The sequence below is a fragment of the Lagenorhynchus albirostris genome, chromosome 2 (assembly GCF_949774975.1).
Source record: "Lagenorhynchus albirostris chromosome 2, mLagAlb1.1, whole genome shotgun sequence".
Classification (NCBI taxonomy): domain Eukaryota; kingdom Metazoa; phylum Chordata; class Mammalia; order Artiodactyla; family Delphinidae; genus Lagenorhynchus; species Lagenorhynchus albirostris.
Window position 1 is genome coordinate 179,428,166 of NC_083096.1, and position 18,359 is coordinate 179,446,524.

Consider the following 18,359-nt stretch of genomic DNA (forward strand, 5'->3'; position numbering starts at 1 on the left):
GAGGATGTGGAGGAACAGGAACTCTCATTCACTGCTGGTGGGAATGCAAAATGGTGCAGCCACTTTGGAAGAGAGTTGGGCAGTTTCTTACAAAACTAAACATACTCTTCCCAGCAATCACGCCCCTTGGTATTTACCGAAATGAGTGGAAAACTTATGTCCACACAAAAACCTACACACAGATGTTCATAGCAGCTTTATCCATAAGTGCCCAAAACTTGGAAGTAGTTAAGATGTCCTTCAGCAGAGGAATGGATAAATAAACTGTGCTGCCTCCAGACAATGGAATATTATTCAGCACTAAAGAGAAAGGAGCCCTCAAGCCATGGAAAGACATGGAGGAAACTTACATGCATTACTGAGCGACAGAATTCGATCTGAAAACGCTGCATGCTGTACGATTCCAACTATAGGACATTCTGGAAAAGGCAGAACTATGGAGACAGTAAAAAGATCAGTGGTTGCCAGGGGTTGGGGTGAGGGAGGTGGAGCACAGGGGATTTTTAGGGCAGTGAAACCACTCTGTATGACCCTATGATGATGGATACCTGTCAATACACACTTGTCCAAACACACCATGTCCAACACCAAGAGTGAGCCCTAATGTGAACTCTGGACTCTGGGTGATAATGACGTGTCAGTGCAGGTTCATCCCAGGTGACAAGGGTACCACCTGGGTGGGAGGTGTTGATGGTGGGGAGGGCTGTGCAGGTGTAGGAGCTGGGGGCACATGGGAAATCTGTATCTTCCCTTCAATTTTGCTATAAACCTAAAACTGCTCTATGAAAATAAAGTCTTAATATAATTAATTAATTTAAAAGTACATTGACCAGCCCCTAGAAATGCCTTGCATCTTTTTAATATTAATTTTGTTATTAAGATGCAACTGGCGGGGAGGGATAGATTGGGAGTCTGGGATTGACATGCACACGCTGCTGTATTTAAAATAGATAACCAACAAGCATCTACTATAGAGCAGGGAACTCTGCTCAATACTATCTAATAACCTGAATGGGAAAGAATTTGAAAAAGAATAGATACATGTATATGTATAACTGAATCACTTTGTTGTACACCTGAAACTAACACAACATTGTTAATTACGCTCCAGTATAAAATAAAAATTTAAAAGAAATTTAAAAAATAAAAACAATAAAATTATTACACTCAAAAAGATACAGCATACACAAACTTAAACAATACAAAATTAGCAGTGTCCTGTCCTGTTTCTTCCGGGCAACCACTTGGGAGGGTGTTTTAGCTACTCTCTCTTGCCTCGGTCTCCATACCTTGAACCAGGATGCTACGTGCTTACCTGTGAGAAAATGGAAGAAGCCTTTCCCGGCCGGCGCTGAGAGACCTTCCCGAGACCCTCCACTCATTAGGTGCTGTGTACCTCTCCCCATCCACCCCATCTCCCCTCAGTGACCCTTCGTCACCTCTTCCCCGACCTTCCCACCAGCCCCCTCATCCTGCTTAGGGAGGCTCTGAGCACCACCCAAGGCACAGTCTGGCCAGGCGACCCGGCCTGAGGGACTCCAGGGGATGCAGTGAACAGCCCAAGCCCTCAGGCCTCCTCTGACCTGTACCTGTCCCCCTCTCTGGAGTCACCTCCGCCTTCCTCACCCCAGCAAACAGCACACCTTTCCATGCTGGTGATGCTTGTGGTTTTTCCCAACCCCAGCAAGCAATCGTCTGACACCAGCTGTAGGACCAGCTGGGTGTCCTGCAGTTCAGTTCTGACACTGTCTACCTGGAGACAGCATCATACCCACAGGTGAAGGTCTCAGTCCTAAAGACAGTCTCCCCACTTCAGATACCAACTGAAAGTCCAGGTTGTCACCTGTGCTTCTGACCGACCACCCGTAGGCTGGAGATTCCCACTGGAGACCCCCTCTTTGGGTTCGATTAATTTGCTAGATTAACTCACGAAAGTCAGAGAAACATTTTACTTATGAGATCACTGGTTATTACCATGGACATAATTCAAGAACAGCCCGATGGCAGAGATGCACAGGACAAGGTATGGGGAAGGGACACAGAACTTCCATGTCCTCCAAGTCCTACTCTCCCCAAACCTCTGTGTTTTCCTGTCCTTTTGGGTTTTTATGGAGGCTTCATTATATGATTGATTAAATCATTGGCTACTGGTGGTTTATTCAACCTCCAGCCCCTCTCTCCTCCCAGGAGGCTGGCGGCATAGGACTGAAATGTCCAACTCCCTAATCACAGGGTTGGTTCCCCTGGCAACCAGCCCCATCCTTTGCTTACCTAGGGGCTTTTCCAAAAGTCACCTCACTGACATAACAAAGACACTCTCAATGCTGAGGATATTCCAAGATCTTAGGATCTATGTGCCAGGATGGGATGAAGAGCAAATATGTATTTCTGATGATAAATCACAATATCACGGTGCTGTTCCCTCCTGCCCCATGCTGTCCCCTCTCCCTGGAAAGCCCTTCTCTTCCCTTCTTGCTTGGCTCCGTGCTTCTGCCCTTAGCCAGCAGACACCCTGAAGACCACCTCCCTCTGCTCCATGGCCTTCTAAGCAGACCTCTGAGATGCCACGGTGTCCATAAAGACCAGAAGTTCCAGGGACCACTCTACCTGGCCGGTTCCCCCAGAGCCTGCCCGGTTCTGGGCACAGAGTGAGACGCTAGGGCCAGCCCAGCGTGCACGTGGGGCTTAAGCCTTTCACATCCAAAAAGTTAGAAGTTTGGGAGGAAGAGGTAAATGACTTCTTTTTAAAAAAATATATTTATTTATTTATTTGTTTGTTTTTGGCTTCATTGGGTCTTGTTGCTGCGCACAGGCTTTTCTCCAGTTGTGGCGAGCGGGAGCTACTCTTCGTTGCTGTGCGTGGGCTTCTTATTGCGGTGGCTTCTCTTGTTGTGGAGCACAGGCTCTAGGCATGCAGGCTCAGTAGTTGTGGCTCACGGGCTCTAGAGCGCAGGCTCAGTAGTTGTGGTGCACGGGCTCAGTTGCTCCACGGCATGTGGGATCTTCCCAGATCAGGGCTTGAACCCATCTCCCCTGCATCGGCAGGAGGATTCTTAACCTCTGCGCCACCAGGGAAGTCCCTAAATGACTTTCTGAATGAAGCATGTGGGTTCCCCCACCAAAATAAACCCCAAAACTCAGAATCACGTATTGGAGCAGAATCCAGGCTCCATGAAGGAAAGGTTTGCCTGGTGTTATGGGGTCAGGACATTGATAGTAGCTGACAGCTACTGTTTACTGAGCTCTTATTACATCTGGGGCCAAGTGAGGTCACCCTTCTCAGCAGAGGCCCTAGTGACCACACAGGTTGCAGGCCTCCCATAGAGTCGGCCCAGCCTGTTGATAAGGCAAAGCTGTGCATTGCTTGCAGGATAAGGAAAAACACTCCCAACAGGGCCTTAATAGGGCCTCAGAGTGGGAGGGACATTTAGTGGGATATTTAGTGAATTTTTTTTTTTTTTTTTTGCTGCACAGCACAGCTTGCAGGATCTTAGTTCCCCAGCCAGGGATCAAACCTGTGGCCCCTGCGATGGAAGCATGGACCCCTAACCCCTGGACCACCAGGGAATTCCCTCTAGCAGCATTTTTGAAGTGTGGTTTAAGGTGGGCCTTTTAATGTGCTGGGGACTGGGCGAGGGTCACGATATCCCAGTTTTGCATCAGTGGGCATAGTGGGGTAAGCATCTGGAGGTGAAGAATTTAAAGAGTTTTGGGTGGAAACTGTCACGATGCTTTCTGTTAAAGAATGCATGGTTTCTTAAAAGTTCTTGGAGGGAAGTAGAAGTTACTTGTGGAAACAAAAAAATGTTGCCCACAATTCCAGTTCTACAAGGATGAAGTAATTAGCCCCTGACCTATAGCAAACCCTGAAAGGAATTCAGGATGAAGTACTCTGTGTTTTGGGCACATGGGGCCCAAGATAGTTAAGATACATGTCTGAGAAAGAATTTTGATGACCCCAGATTCTACGCACCTTCCCATGCATAGCAAAGCACTAAAATCATTAACTGGAGATATCTGTTTTCTGTGATTAGCATTAATCTTTTCACAAGATGTAGGCTTGGCTACATGTATTCCCCAGTCAAAAAATTTCATATATATGCTCCTCCAATACCTTTTTCGGAGCACTTTCTCAGAGCTCTCTGAGAGGCTGTATCCTGGGCCATAGTCATCAGTAAGATACTGAATAAAACTCAACTCACAGCCCTTACGTCGAGCTTTTATTTTTTTCCAGATGACACTTGCAACTTATATCTTTCTGGGCCAGTCTCCTGGGGGTAGTAAAGTGATGCTGATGAGGGCAGCCACGTCTTTACCCAGCCATGTCTTGGCAGACAAACCATGGTCCAAGAAAGGAGGTCAGGAGAGACAGGTGTGTGAACAACGAGGCTCTGGAAGGAGAGAAACCGGGTCAACCAGGCCTCTGCCGTTCCTAATGGTGTCACTCTGGGCAAAGAACTGTGACCTCTCTTAGTCTTGATTTCATCTAAAAAGGAGATAATAATGAAACTAACATGAGACCCAGTGCTTAGTACAAGGACTGAGCCAGAGGAAAGCTCTACAAGACGCAGCTGTCATTGTTCTCCGTTAGCTTTTCTTGTGTTACCTAAGAGCCCCTGAAGGGTCTACTACTTCCTGCCCCTTCCCCACAGCTGAATCCTCCCCTCTGTTTCCAGTGCCCCAGGCCCAGTTCCAGACGGAACAATCTCACACCTGCTCTTGTTGAGCAGTACCTATTTAACAAGCATCTGGGGAATTTCCCATGACCATTATGTCAGAGATGGGAGCAGACTCTCCCTTTCGCTAACATTTTCTGTAGCTTCTCTTCTCCCTGGCACCCAGCGAATCACTGGATTTGCCTGGACCTGTTGCATCCGGGAGAGCTTCTCTCAAATACCAGCAGACAGCGTTTGTCTCTTCCCTGTCTCGGCACCACCACCCCAGGAGGAAAAGCAGACGGGGAGCGTTGGGCGTCGGAGGGCAGGTGCCGTCTGAAGTTACCCAACCAGCGCCATGATGAATGACATGAGTGACGAGGAGAGCATTGGGGACGCTGTGTCAGCCCTGGGGGTGAGTCCGCCCTGGCTGGGCACAGATCCAGGAGACCTCGGGGCTGGGTGTCCACGGAGAGTCGCCGATGCCACGTTCAGGAAAAGCGTGGAGCAGTGGTTCTGACTTTCTTGAGAGCCGGGACCACCCGGGGTTCTGGTTAAAATGCAGGTTCTGATTGAGTGGGTCTGGGGTGGAGTCTGTGAGTCTGTATTTTTCACAAGCTCCCAGGTAAGGCGGCGGCTGCAGACCCAGGAGACCTAGAGGAACTCTGGTTCCGGGGGCTTCAAAAGCGTGGGCGGATGCTTGCAGGGCTTGGCTTCAAGGAGAACTTGGGTGGCCCGGCAGTACCCACTGGGCTTCTAGATTCCGTAATATGCTCCTTAAGGCCTCAGGCTGGACACGTAAAATGTATTCTCTGGTCCTGGGGCGTCACGTAGCACTGGATTCTGTGGGACGCTGTAACTGTTCAACAACGGACCAGCTGGAGGCGGGGGTGGCGTTGATTTACAGCCTGTGCTGATATCTGCGATGCTCCCACCGAAGTTCTTTTCAACGGACTGTAGGGAAGAGTGTGAGCTTCAGGGGAAAGTCGGGCATGGTTTACAGCATCCTTCCCGCTGGTACAGCCCTCTGCCCTTGTACTACCTTTGAGCTTACAATTCTGCAAGTTGTAGGTAACTGATGCTGGAACTCACACAACTCAACATCAAAAAGCCCCAAACAACCCAATTTTAAAATGGGCAGAGGATCCGAATAGACATTTTTCCAAAGACATACAGATGGCCAACAGGCACATGAAAAGATACTCAGTATTACTAATCATCAGGGAAATGCGATGAGATATCACCTCACATCTTTCAGAGCAGCTGTTATCAAAAAGACAAAAAGTAAGTATTGATGAGGATGTGGGGAAAAGGGGACCCTCGCACTGCTGGTGGAAATGTAAACTGGCCCAGCTGTAAACTGGCCCAGCCACTATGGAAAACGGTATGGAGGTTCCTTAAAAAATTAAAAATAGCACTACCATATGACCCAGCAATTCCACTCCTGGGTATTTATCCAAAGAAAATACTAATTTGAAAAGATATATGAACCCCTATGTTCACTGCAGCATTATTTACAATAGCCAAGATATGGAAGCAACCCGTGTCCATTGAAATATGAATAAAGAAGAGATGGTGGGAATTCCCTGGCGGTCCAGTGGTTAAGATTCTGCACTTTCACTGCCAAGGGCAGGAGTTCAATTCCTGGTCAGAGAACTATGATTCTACAAGCTGGGAGACACAGCCAAGAAGAAGAGGTGGTACACACACACACACACACACACACACACACACACACACAGTGGAATACTACTCAGCCATAAAAAAGAATGAAATCTTGCCAGTGGAACTAGAGGGTATTATGCTAAGTGAAACAGGTCAGACAGAGAAAAACAAATACTCTAGGATTTCACTTATATGTGGAATCTAAAAGACAAAACAAATGAACAAACATAACAAAAGAGATTCAGAGTCATACTTACAGAGAACAAACAGGCAGTTGCCAGAGGGGAGGGAGGTGGGAGGAGGAGAGAAATAGATGAGGGAGAGTAAGAGTACAAACTTCTAGTTACAAAATAAATGAGTCACAGGCATGAAATGTACAGTGTGGGGAATATAGTCAATAACTATGTAGTATCTTTGTATGGTGACCTATTTCATGTAACTGGACTTATCGTGGTGATCACTTTGAAAAGGATAGAAATATAGAATAACTGTGTTGTGCACCAGGAACTAACATAGCGCTGTAGGTCAATTATATTCCAAAAACAACAAACAGACTCATAGAAAAAGAGGTCAGATTAGTGGCTGCCAGAGGCAGGGGGAAGGGAATTGGAGGAAGGTGGTCCAAAGGTACAAACTTCCAGTTATAAGATAAATGTTAGGGATGTAAAGTACCACATGATAAATATAATTAATATCGCTGTATGTTATATATCAGTGGTCCCCAACCTTTGTGGCACGAGGGACCGGTCTGGTGGAAGACAGTTTTTCCACGGACGGGGCGGGGGGCAGGTGGGGATGGTTCAGGTGGTAATGCCAGCGACGGGGAGCAGCAGGCGAAGGTTCACTCTCTCGCCCGCCGCTCACCTCCTGCTGTGCGGCCCGGTTCCTAACAGGCCTGGGCAGGTACCGGTACTGGGGGTCGGGGAACCCTGTTATAGATGAAAGTTAAGAGAGTAAATCCTAAGCATTCTTATCACAAGGAAAATATTTTTTTTCTTTTTCTTGTATTTTGTATCTATAGGAGATGACGAATGCTCACTAAATCATTTCGTGATGCACGAGAGTCAAACCATTATGCTGTACACCTTACATTCAAACCGTGCTGTCAATCACATCTCAATAAAACTGGAAGGAAAAATGTCATAATTTTTACCTTTTTTCCTGAAAATTATCCTCTAACACTATTAATGTAAGGTCACTAACCCCAGAGTCAGAAAGACACGGGCAAAGTAGCCACTCTATTCTAGAGTATTCCAGCATTTGTTCCCTCGCTTTTACTGAGGAGAAATTCACAGAAAATTAACCTTTTTGAAGTGTACAGTTCGGTGGCATTTAGTACCTTCACAGTGTTATATAACCACCACTCTATCTAGTTCCAAAATATCTGCATCACCTGCAAAGGAAACCCCACACCCATTAAGTAGTCACTCCCCATTCCCCTCTCCCCGCAGCCCCTGGCAACCACCAATTTGCTTTCTGTCTCTTTGGATTTACCTTTTCTGGATTTCTCATATAAATAGAATCATACAATATGTGACCTTTTTGTGCCTGGCTTCTTTCACCTAGCATAATATTTTCGAGGTTCATGTAGCTTGTGTCAGGACTTCATTTCTTTTTATAGCTGCATAATCTGTTGTGTGTATATGTCACAATTTGTTTATCCAGTCATCCATTGGTGGCCGTGTGGGCTGTTTCCCCTTTTTGGCTATTGTGAATAGCGTTGTTGTGAATATGCATATACATATATTTGCTTGAGTGCCAGTTTCTGTTTTTACTTTTTTGGAATTAAAATATATCTAGGAGTAGAATTGCTGAGTCACATGGTAATTCTGTTTAACTTCTTAAGGAATCACCAAACTGCTTTCCACAGCAGTTGCACCATTTTACGTTCCCACTGGCAACATACAATGGTTCCAGCTTCTCCACATCCTTGCTCACGACATGGATGAAGCTTGATGACATTATGCTAAGTGAAATAAGACAGTCAAAAGGACAAATACTCTACGATCCCACTTATAGGAAACAAGTAAAGTAGTCAGGTTCATAGAAACGAAAAGTAAAACAGAGGTTGCCAGAGCTGGGGGGAATTATTGTTTCACGGATATAGAGCCTTAGTTTAGCACGATGAGAAAGTTCTGGAGACTGGTTGTACAACAGTGAGTATGCTTAGCACTACTGAAATGTACACCTAAAAAAGCCAATTTTTGTTATAAGTTTTTTACCACAGTTTGAAAAAAAAGAGTTGTCTACCCAAGGTAATGTGTAACCAACGAAGCCACTTGGGTCCCTGAGAAGCTTCCTGAGCCCCTGGCTTTCATGCATTCTCTCCATGATTCCCAAAGGTCACTCTTTAGTGCATGGGCACTCTGATAGGTGAGGTCAAATTCTATTCTTGGAAAGAAAACTTAGGAACCTTGTATCATCTCTGAAGTTTACTCACTGGGTGTGTCAGCATGAGCCACAGCCTTTCTGCCTTGGGGGCATCTGATAAAATCTTGGCCTGTAGAGCAAGAAGGTTTGGACCAGGCTTGTTTTCTCCCTCTTCCTTCCACCCACGTTGCAGAGTAGGGTTCCGATGGCCAGAATCCAGGCAGGCCTGGGTGAGGTGTAGCTGGCCCCACTGGGCACTGGGCTTGGGAAGTCTTGTGTCATCCTACCAGGTCCCCTGCAGCAGGAGCGCTGCCTGTGTAGATAGCTGGATGCATGCCGGGACCTGCTAATTACTTCTTCCTTATCTACACCTGGAATGGGGATGACCCAGAGCTGTTTCCTGCCTTCCCAGCCCTCCCTCCAATCAAGCAATCCACACACACTCTGCACCTTGGTAGCAGCCTCGTTTTGTGCCCTCCGAGGCACGTGCAGGCGCTTCTGCTATAATGCGATGCACATGTTCCCAAAGAACTCCACTTTCTATCATATGCCACAGAAGTAAATAACAGAATTTAAGGGGAAAATAGGGTTGGGGCAGACCCCCACGCAATTTTAAAATCTGAACACAAACAAAAACAAATACAGTCCTAATGAAAACAGCAGCCTGGGTAAATCTCCACTGACATTTGCACCCAGCAGCTAGGGGGTTCTCACTTTCTTCTTTGAGTGTTCTTAGGCCATTCGCTTCCAGTTGAGAGCCATGTCATCACATTTTAAAACCCGATTTAGGCTGTAGTCAAAACAAACAAATACATACATACATATATATATATATATATAGAGAGAGAGAGAGAGAGAGAGAGAGAGAGAGAGAGAGGAGGGAGAGAGAGAGAGAGAGAGAGAGAGAGAGAGATGTCTTCACAGCTTCTTCAAGGGTAAGAGTCCTTTCCCATTTTCTGTCCTAACAGACTTTCAGGCAAATGTTTGATGGTTATATCAGTAAGAAATGGGTTTGGCCGCAAGTGACAGAAAATGAAAAAGAGGGGTGTTTTTCTTTCATGGAAAGTCCAAGCAGTGGTCTGGGTAGGAGCAGCACTTCGAAGGGGAAGGGACCCAAGCTCCTTCCATCTCCTTGCTCTGTCCTGTGTGGCCTCAACCTTGTGGCCCAAGCTGGTGGCACCCGTATTCCAGGCAGCAGGATGGCAAAAGGAACAAAGAAGAGAGAAAGGTTCTTACAAGCCAGTACGCAACACCTTCACATACGTCGCTTTAGATAGAACTTGTCGTATGTCCCTGCCAACCGCAAGGGTGATGGGAAACCTAGTCTTTCCTTTGGGCAGCCTCAGGTCCTGCCCCAAATTCTATTACTAGAAGGACTGGGCAAATGGATTTGAGGATGGGTTGGGGGAGCCGCAGCAGTCTGTACAATAGAGGCCCACGACAAAACTTTAAAATTCCAGAACATTCCTAGGAGAGATGAGACCAAGAGTGACTTAAAGTCCTGGTATCATCTGGTCTCAGAATGATGCCGGAAACTCGGTATCTGTGTGCTAGTGCCAAATCTCGGAGAGTTTTGGATGAAGTAGAAAAGAATGGCTTTATTGCTTTGCCAGGCAAAGGGGGACACAGTAGGCTCGTGCCCCTCACAAACTATATGTCCCAACCCGGGAGGATTTGGTGAGGAGTTTTATAGCTATAGTTCAAGGATGGGGTTGCTGATAAGATTAGGGTGTGTGCAGAGCCTGTACTCCTTTAATCTGGTCTCAGGTAATCTGATGAGCTTCTGTGGTTCCTTTAATCTGGCCTCATGTGGTCTTCTTGAAAAGCTTCTCTGGAATGAAGAATGCTGACATCTTCCATTTGTTGGGGGTTTTAGTTCCATAAAGAGCTTAAAGATATTGTCATGTGCATCCCTGGAGGCAGAACCAGGACCTGCCCCAAGGCTGCACTATTGTTTCTTGGGTGTTCCTCCCTTGTCTCTGCATCCCCTCCCTTCCCTGATTGGCAACTGTTCAAATCTGCCCTTTGGAACTGAGGGACGGTCATGGAGGCTGGAGTCTGTTCCCTACAAACAAGAAAGGGGGGGGACAGAAAGGCTTCTGTGCCCAAGAGCACCACAGGGTCCTGCTCGGTTTCAAGAAGAGCCCAGGGATTTGCCGACCTGCTTTGTGATGCTAATTCAACAGCTTACATCCTGGTTAAATTTTCCTATACAAACTTTTTTTTTTTAATTCTGAAAAGCTTCATTTTCAGATAGACCATTTTTATTGTTTGTTTTATTTTAAAAGTAATACAAAAATCCTCTTAATTGCCCTTGGTGTCAGTCACCTAGTTTTGTCAGTTTTACAACCTAAATGTCTCTCAGATGCATTTGCTTCTCTAATCTCTGCCACCACGCAGGTCCAAGTCACTGGCATATTTCACTTGCTCTGCAGCAAAGAACACCTCCCTCTCCTCTTCCCCAAATCCACTGGTCTCTTGTCCCCTCATCAGTTCTCCTCTAGGCAGCCACAGTAAACTTTTCAAAACACAAATCTGGTCACCCTCCACCCTCTAAGGCCTTCTTTCTGCTCCTAGAACAAAAATGAAGCTCCTTCACATGGTCTACAAGTGCTAAATACAGTCTGGCCCTGCCTACCTCCCCAGCCTCCTTCTCCATCCAGCCTTCCTTTCTGCTTTGTGCTCTTCAGCTACACTGATTGCAATTTCTCTTGTACCACAGGACCTTGGCACATACTATTCCCTATCTGGAAGGCTGTCCCCACCCCCACCCCCCTTTGCTTAGGTAAGCTCTATTCATCCTTCCTTCCCATCTCAGCTCAAGCTCACTTTTTTTTTGTTTTGTTTTTTGTTTTGTTTTTTTTGCGGTACGCGGGCCTCTCACTGTTGTGGCCTCTCCCGTTGCAGAGCACAGGCTCCGGATGCGCAGGCTCAGTGGCCATGGCTCATGGGCCCAGCCGCTCCGCGGCATGTGGGATCTTCCCGGACCGGGGCACGAACCCGTGTCCCCTGCATCGGCAGGCGGACTCTCAACTACTGCGCCACCAGGGAAGCCCCAAGCTCACTTTTTTTGTAAAGCCTTCCCTGACCAGCCCCTCAACCCCCTTCTTTAGAGTTCTTTTATAGTTATAAATTCATCAGTGTATTTATCTGACTGAATTCTGCTTTCTTAACTGGAGTCTAAGCTGCTTGAGGACAAGGCTTTGTTTTCTTTTTTGCACCCTGTTGTATCCCCCCTCTAGGACAGTAGTAGACTCAGTACATATAAATGTAAACATATGCTAGGATTGAAACCATTCCTAATCTCACATCCCAGAATAACCACTGTTTTCAGATTCTGATAAGTCTTCTAAAATCCTGTGCTAACATATTTACATTTTATGTTCATAATAACGTTTAATAGTAATAATATATGTTAATAATAATGATTTGGGAATTGAGATCTGGGACCCAAATCTTCACGTCAGAATCCTTGACAAGCAAGGATCTTAGCAAGCACTTTCCCCACTGTGACAGGTTAGGGTGGACCTAACACACAGCCCTCGAAGAAAGAGGAAAACTAGCTTTGGGTCCTTTTCTCCCTCAACGATAAAATCCTAATATAATTTCCCTGTAATGAATCAAACTGTATGGAAGATGGGAAAGAGAAAGTGAGGAAGGCCCTGGCAGAACGCGGGTCTGGTCACTTTCCTTTGACTTTAAAAGTGATTCTTTGGCTCTCAACAGAGGTAGTTTCAAGCACAGGTCCGTTTCTTGGAAACATTAGTACGTGTTCCTGTGACACACCTTGGCCTGCTATGTGCAATTAACCAAAATATCCTTGGGTTAATCAGTGTTGTTTATTATTGTCATTTTAAACCCCAAGGCAAAAATAGGTTTCAACTGGCAGGTCCCCTTCCTAGTGCAGGCAGGACAGAGACAAGGGCAGGGTGGGGAGGGCGAGGGCCAGAGATGGGACACTCTCTTCCTCCCCGCCGCCGTTTTCAGCTCCCGCGGGTAAGAAGTAAACGTGGAAAGTTCACAAAACCAAAAAGACACTTGCGGTGGGCGAGCCCGGCCCACACACCTCAGGTCGGCCTGACGCTAGGGTCCTGCAAGACCCCAGCAGGGACAGTCCCTGCCTCGGACCAGTGGGCCACTCCCTATTCTGAGCCCCCAGATCCCTGGGCGCCCAAAGGACCCCCTTCCCCCAAGGGCCTAAAGGCGGCCTGAGACCCCGAGGCTGCTGTGCCCGGGTCCCGGGGCCTGGAAGGACCGGGCAGGGGACACAGAGGACTTGGGTGGGGACAGTCCCCGAGCTCTGGGCCCACTCCCGACCGTTCCCGGCCCTCCGGGGCCCCCAGGTGCCCTCCCTGGCCCCCAGGTGCCCTCCTTCGGTGTCTACTGGCCGCCGCGGGGCTCGAGGGTCCCGGGCTGAGGAGGCCGCGGGCAGGGCTGAGGGGAACCCGGGGCAGGGGCGAGGGGACAGCGCCCCACGGCCCAGCATCCCGGCGGCCTCCCCGCCGCGTTCTCTCCGCTCGCGCTGCGCTCCCGCCGCTGAGGCGTTGGTGACGCCGAGGCTGTACCTGCGCTGCCCCGGGGCCGCCGAGCCAGGTATTGCGGCTCCCCCTCCCCTCTCCCTCCCCCTCCCCTCCCCTCCCCTCCCCTCCCTTCCCCTCCCCGGGACAGGAGAGCCCCCTCCGGCCCAGGCCGGGCCACCGGCTCCTCCCACCACCTCCACTCCAGGTGGGAGGTCGAGGCCGGGGGAGGGGAGGTCTGCATCGGCCGACACCAACCCCATCTCTCAGCTTTCAGCTCCCCAGGGAGCGAAGTGGCAGCTCTGGGCCTAGAAGTGGTTCTCTTGATTTCCTCTGGACCTGGCAATGACCCATGGTGGCAAACTTCTGACAGCTCTTTTTGCTTTCCCAACCTGTCCCCTTCCCTTCACCCCCCCACCCCTCTCCCACCCGCCGCCCCGCAACTAAAGTGCATTTTCTTTGGATAATTTTTCAAAACTCTTTGAAATAATTGGGAACCTCTGGTCTTGCCAAACCTCAGTGGGAAATCATGGTATTAGGGCTGTGACCCAGGAGAAAAAGGACAGGAAATGAAGTTAGAGAAAGGAAATGGTCAGTCCCGCCCCCCACTGCTCCCAACACCTCCCTATCCCCCCAAACCCCCCCCACGTGAATGGGGAAGCAGGGACCAACACACACACACACACACACACACACACACACACACACACACACACGCTGTCACCTTCCTTTCAGCCTCCCACACAGAGACACCTGATGACAATTCCCGAGTTTGCCACTGATGCCAAGACCAGTGCCCGACACACAGTGGACCCCCAGTTAACTGTCAATTGAAGGTGAACAGGGGAAGATGTGACTACATTAACTGGATTTGCGCCACAGCAAATAAAACAGGGAACGTGCCCCGGAAAGATGAAAGCCCATCGGCTTTGCGAGCCTGCCCTGGATTTTGGCCACTTGACCTGGTGTGGTGGCCGCATGGGAGCCGCACACGTGCTGAGCACAGGGGGCCGACAGGGGCCTGGCCACGCATGGAGGACCCAGACGAGCAGCTGTGACTCACTTTCCCTGCCCTGCAGATAAAGGGATTTGAAATATTTACTGCTTTTGCAATAGTGATGATTACACGGAAAATCTCATCTCTAGGCGACTCTGAGTTCCTTAAAAAGGAAAATAAACTTTCTGAGAAAAGTGTTGCGTGGTAGTTTGGGCAAAAGCCGACTTCCTAGTGGAGAGATTTGGCTGCAGGCTTCCTGCCAGGGACCACTCCTGAGAAGCCTCTAATGACCCCATCTCCTGCCCCCATGTTACCTGCTGTGTTGTAGGGTCACTGGAACCTGCTGCTTTCCATGTGTTTGTGACGGAAATAACCCTTCCAGTCACTCACCACGAGCCTGACTTTCGCAGTAAGGAAATACCGCAGACTGTCCCAATCGGGAAGGCACTGCGCCTGCAGTCCCTGGGGGGTGCCCACTTGCTGAGTTAGACCCCAGACATCTCCCTTAAAAGAAGAAGCGAAAACGAGACAAACCTCTGGGTTCCCGAAAGGGTTATTCTGCCTTAGCCCGCCTATAAAAATGCTATTGGCTGTTACCTGGCTTGGCCAAAGTACAGTCAGAATGTCTTCTCTCGCCATTCAGTGCATTTGTTATTTGGGCTGAAAGGAAATAAGCAGGACCCTGCGCTTCCAGAGCAAAGATGGAGCAAGAGGACGCAGTCAGAAGGGAAGGGGTAAGTTTGCTGTCCAGACAGCAAGCAGCAGCCCCACGGCAGGGCCTGTTCGGCGTTGCTGGGGATGCTCTTTGGAGCCCTGTGCACGGTGAGGACCACTGGGGCACCTGCCCCTCAGAGCTCACCCAGCAGCTGGACTTTTACAGGGGCTAGAGAGAGGAGACATTTAGACACATTGAGATTTAGAGGTTCTTGGGGCTGGAACCGAAATGATGAGACTCAAAGGAAGAGTTTGTCACAACTTCCCTCACCGTAAGAACTTGAGGTGAAGGGCTTCGGAAACCAGCAACAAAATCCTTACAATAGGGCCTGTGAGAGTTTTTTGATTTGTTTTGATTTTCGCTTCAGGGCATTTTCACTAACCTTTTCAGCAGGTGAAGAACTAAGCCAGTACGAAAAGAAGATAGAAAAGATGTTGCAGGATTTGAATTGAACTCAGACCTGTAGCAGAGGTTCCCTCCCTTTTAGATAATCAGAATCCTTTTCTTTTAGAGACGAAAGATTTTTCTGCACCTCTTCCCACCCACCCTTGCCCTCCATATAATTGCTGTTGTACTTTTAGAGTCTTTTTTTAAATAAAATTTTAAATTTTTTATTTATTTATTTTTTTGCTGCGTTGGGTCTGCGTTGCTGCGCACGGGCTTTCTCTAGTTGCGGCAAGCGGGGGCTACTCTTCGTTGCGCTGCGTGGGCTTCTCATTGCGGTGGCTTCTCTTGTTGCAGAGCACGGGCTCTAGGCGCACGGGCTTCAGTAGTTGCAGCATGCAGGCTCAGTAGTTGTGGCACACGGGCTTAGTTGCTCCGCGGTATGTGGGATCTTCCCGGACCAGGGCTCGAACCCGTGTCCCCTGCATTGGCAGGCGGATTCTTAACCACTGCGCCACCAGGGAAGTCCTAGAGTCTTTTGATTGAGGAAAATGCATAAGGACAGAAAGGTAACATAAATTTATTAACACTTTTAAGGAATTTGCATTTTATTCATCACAACAGCATCTGCTTATATTGATGGGGGAGGTACTTATTTGTGCAAATTATTATTTATTCAGTCGTGGACAGGAGAGCCTTGCCATAGGCAGGTTGGGTCCATGCTCTGTAGCTCACAGATTAAGGACAGGTCTGAGAGGTAGAAGTACCTGGGATTCATTCCTGCTCCATCCTATTCTAGCTGTGGGAACTTGGGCAAGTTATTTAACTGCTCTGTGCCTTGGTTTTCTCACCTATAAAATGGGAGTAATAACCATACCACCTCAGAGGGATGCTGGAACAAGTAAATGAGATCATGTGTGTAAATTACCTGGCACAGAGTGGATCCCCCGTAAGTGTTATTATTTTGTGACCATCCTTTAGAGCAGAGCACTACTGACTCTGGGGGCCGGATAGTTCTTGGCCATGGGGGGCTGGCCTGGGTGTTGTAGGATGTTGAACAGCACCCCTGGTGTCTACTCACTAGATGCCAGTAGCACTCTCGCCCACGAGATTGCCTGCTTTAGAGATTACTGCGTCACTCCACAGGGATTGTCTTGTGGACTTCATGACAACAAGAACGTGTTAGGTCAAATGTTATCGCCTCTATGTTATAGAAAACGAGCTGTGAGGTAATAAGAACTCAGGGATTTGGGGGTCAGGGGGACCCTGGTCTGGTCTGTGCCGTCTCTTCAAAAGAAGCGCACCGCCCAGCTGTGCCCCCAGGTGGGGCTGCGAAAGAACAGAAACACCCTGCGTGGCGGCCCCTGAAAACGCACGATACATTTTGAAAGGAGATGATTCAACGGACACATGCAAAAGATATGGGCTGATCACAGCCACCTGCTCCTGCAGTCCCCCAAGGAAGGGGGCCTCCTCCAGGGATCCATCCAGGGGGATGCAGGCTGCGGCTGCCCCTTCCCAGGTGCCTGAGGGCAGACCTGGCCCTTTGGGTGAATATACGCCGGGTGTCCCAGGAGACGTGAAAACAGAACTATTCCAGTGGTGACTGTAGAAGAACCTTCAAACCACAAAGGGAAGCCAAGGAGGGATTTGGGAGCTGAGTGGAAGCGGGGGCGCAGCTCAGGCCACAGAGGCTGGGCTGCCGGGGGCCGCGCAGGGCTGGTGGGGAGGGCCTGGCTGGCTGTCCCCTGGTGGCTGTGTGACCACGGCCTCACTGGACTTTGGGTTCCTCATATGTAAAGAGAAAAGACATGAATCTGGTGGGCATCAGGGACTTTCCGCCGGGAAAAAGGACTCTTGGCCTGAAAGAAACAAATAAGATGATTAGAAAAACATGCCAAAATGCTTTGGAAAGTGAAAACAGAATTTTTCGTGGAGTGTCTCCACCACCAACTAGTTGAGTGTCGTTGAGCTACTAACTTCCCCTCTGGGTCCTCATTGTTAATCATTAATACTGATAGCAAACCGTGATATAGTGTGTAATGCTTGGAGTGTGTACCACCGCAAGCCAGCTGCGGGCCTGTTTCACATATATGAACTCACTTATTCCCCATATCAGTCCTGTGAGGAAGGCAGTATCATTGTCCCCATTGTACAGATGAAGGAGCCAAGACACAGAGAGGTTTAGTAGCCGGCCCTAGGCCACACAGCCAGCAGCAGGAGAGGCAGGATGCAACCCCTTGCTCTTGGGCTGCAGTGGCCACGCTGTAAACCCCCTGCAGCGACAACACCTGACCCCTCCAGCTCTAAAATGTTATGACGTTTGTCTCTCCTCTCTCCCCTCGTCCCTCGGACCTCAAGGAATGTTTGTGAAACTTTGGGTCCATTCCATAGTGTGATAGAGTGAATTACAGTGTTAATAATTCATAGGGACTCACTTTTCCAGGCATATTTGCATTCTGACTGGAGACGCCTGACAAAGAAAAGTCTGAGACTGAGAGTGTCTCTCTGGTGGTAGAAAGAGAAATTGGAGACAAATTCCTAAGAGAGAAATGGTTTGGGTGGGGTTTCTTCCCAGAGAGCTTGAATCACACCCTGTCAGAGGGCTAGCCCTGAAGGTGGCTGCTTCACTGAAGTCTCAGAATGTTCTCAGCATTTTGAAAAACAGGAAGCCAGTTTACCTTGGGCATGAGGGATTTGGTTCCTAGTTTTTCTCAAAAGCACAGTTCATAGTCCCGGCTTCCCTTGGCCTCTGAGGAGGGTCCCCTCTCATGTCTTGAGGCCACTGAGCCATTTGTCATTTTCAATAAGATGGTCGGAGACCTGGACATCCTCCCTCATGCCCTAATCCTGCCCGGTACCAAATTCTTTTTTTTCCCCTCTTGGAAAGGAAAGAAAAGGAAAAGAGGAGAAAGAATAAGAAAGCTTAAGCCCTGAATTTCTTACATGCCTTTTTTATATAGTAACTTTATTGAGACTATAACTCCCAGACCATACAATTCACCCATTTAAAGTATATAATTCAATATCTATTCACAGAGTTGTGTATCCATCAC

At 48.5% G+C, this 18,359-nt stretch overlaps 1 protein-coding gene across 6 annotated transcripts in view; it reads left to right on the forward strand.

The window, feature by feature from the left end:
- SLC2A5 (solute carrier family 2 member 5) overlaps nucleotides 1-18,359 on the forward strand; it is a 60,537-nt gene that overhangs the window by 21,533 nt on the left and 20,645 nt on the right. The window contains exons 1-3 of one of the 6 annotated variants that reach the window (XM_060141527.1): nucleotides 1,306-2,729; nucleotides 4,235-4,372; nucleotides 4,945-5,070. The exons of 3 other annotated variants lie outside the window; for them this stretch is intronic. In XM_060141527.1, the coding sequence (XP_059997510.1) occupies nucleotides 5,014-5,070 (57 nt within the window). In that variant the 5' untranslated portion in view covers nucleotides 1,306-2,729; nucleotides 4,235-4,372; nucleotides 4,945-5,013. Of the gene's footprint in view, nucleotides 1-1,305; nucleotides 2,730-4,234; nucleotides 4,373-4,944; nucleotides 5,071-14,819; nucleotides 14,939-18,359 lie in introns of those variants that run through there. 2 more of the 6 variants (XM_060141528.1, XM_060141529.1) reach the window with 2 other exon arrangements.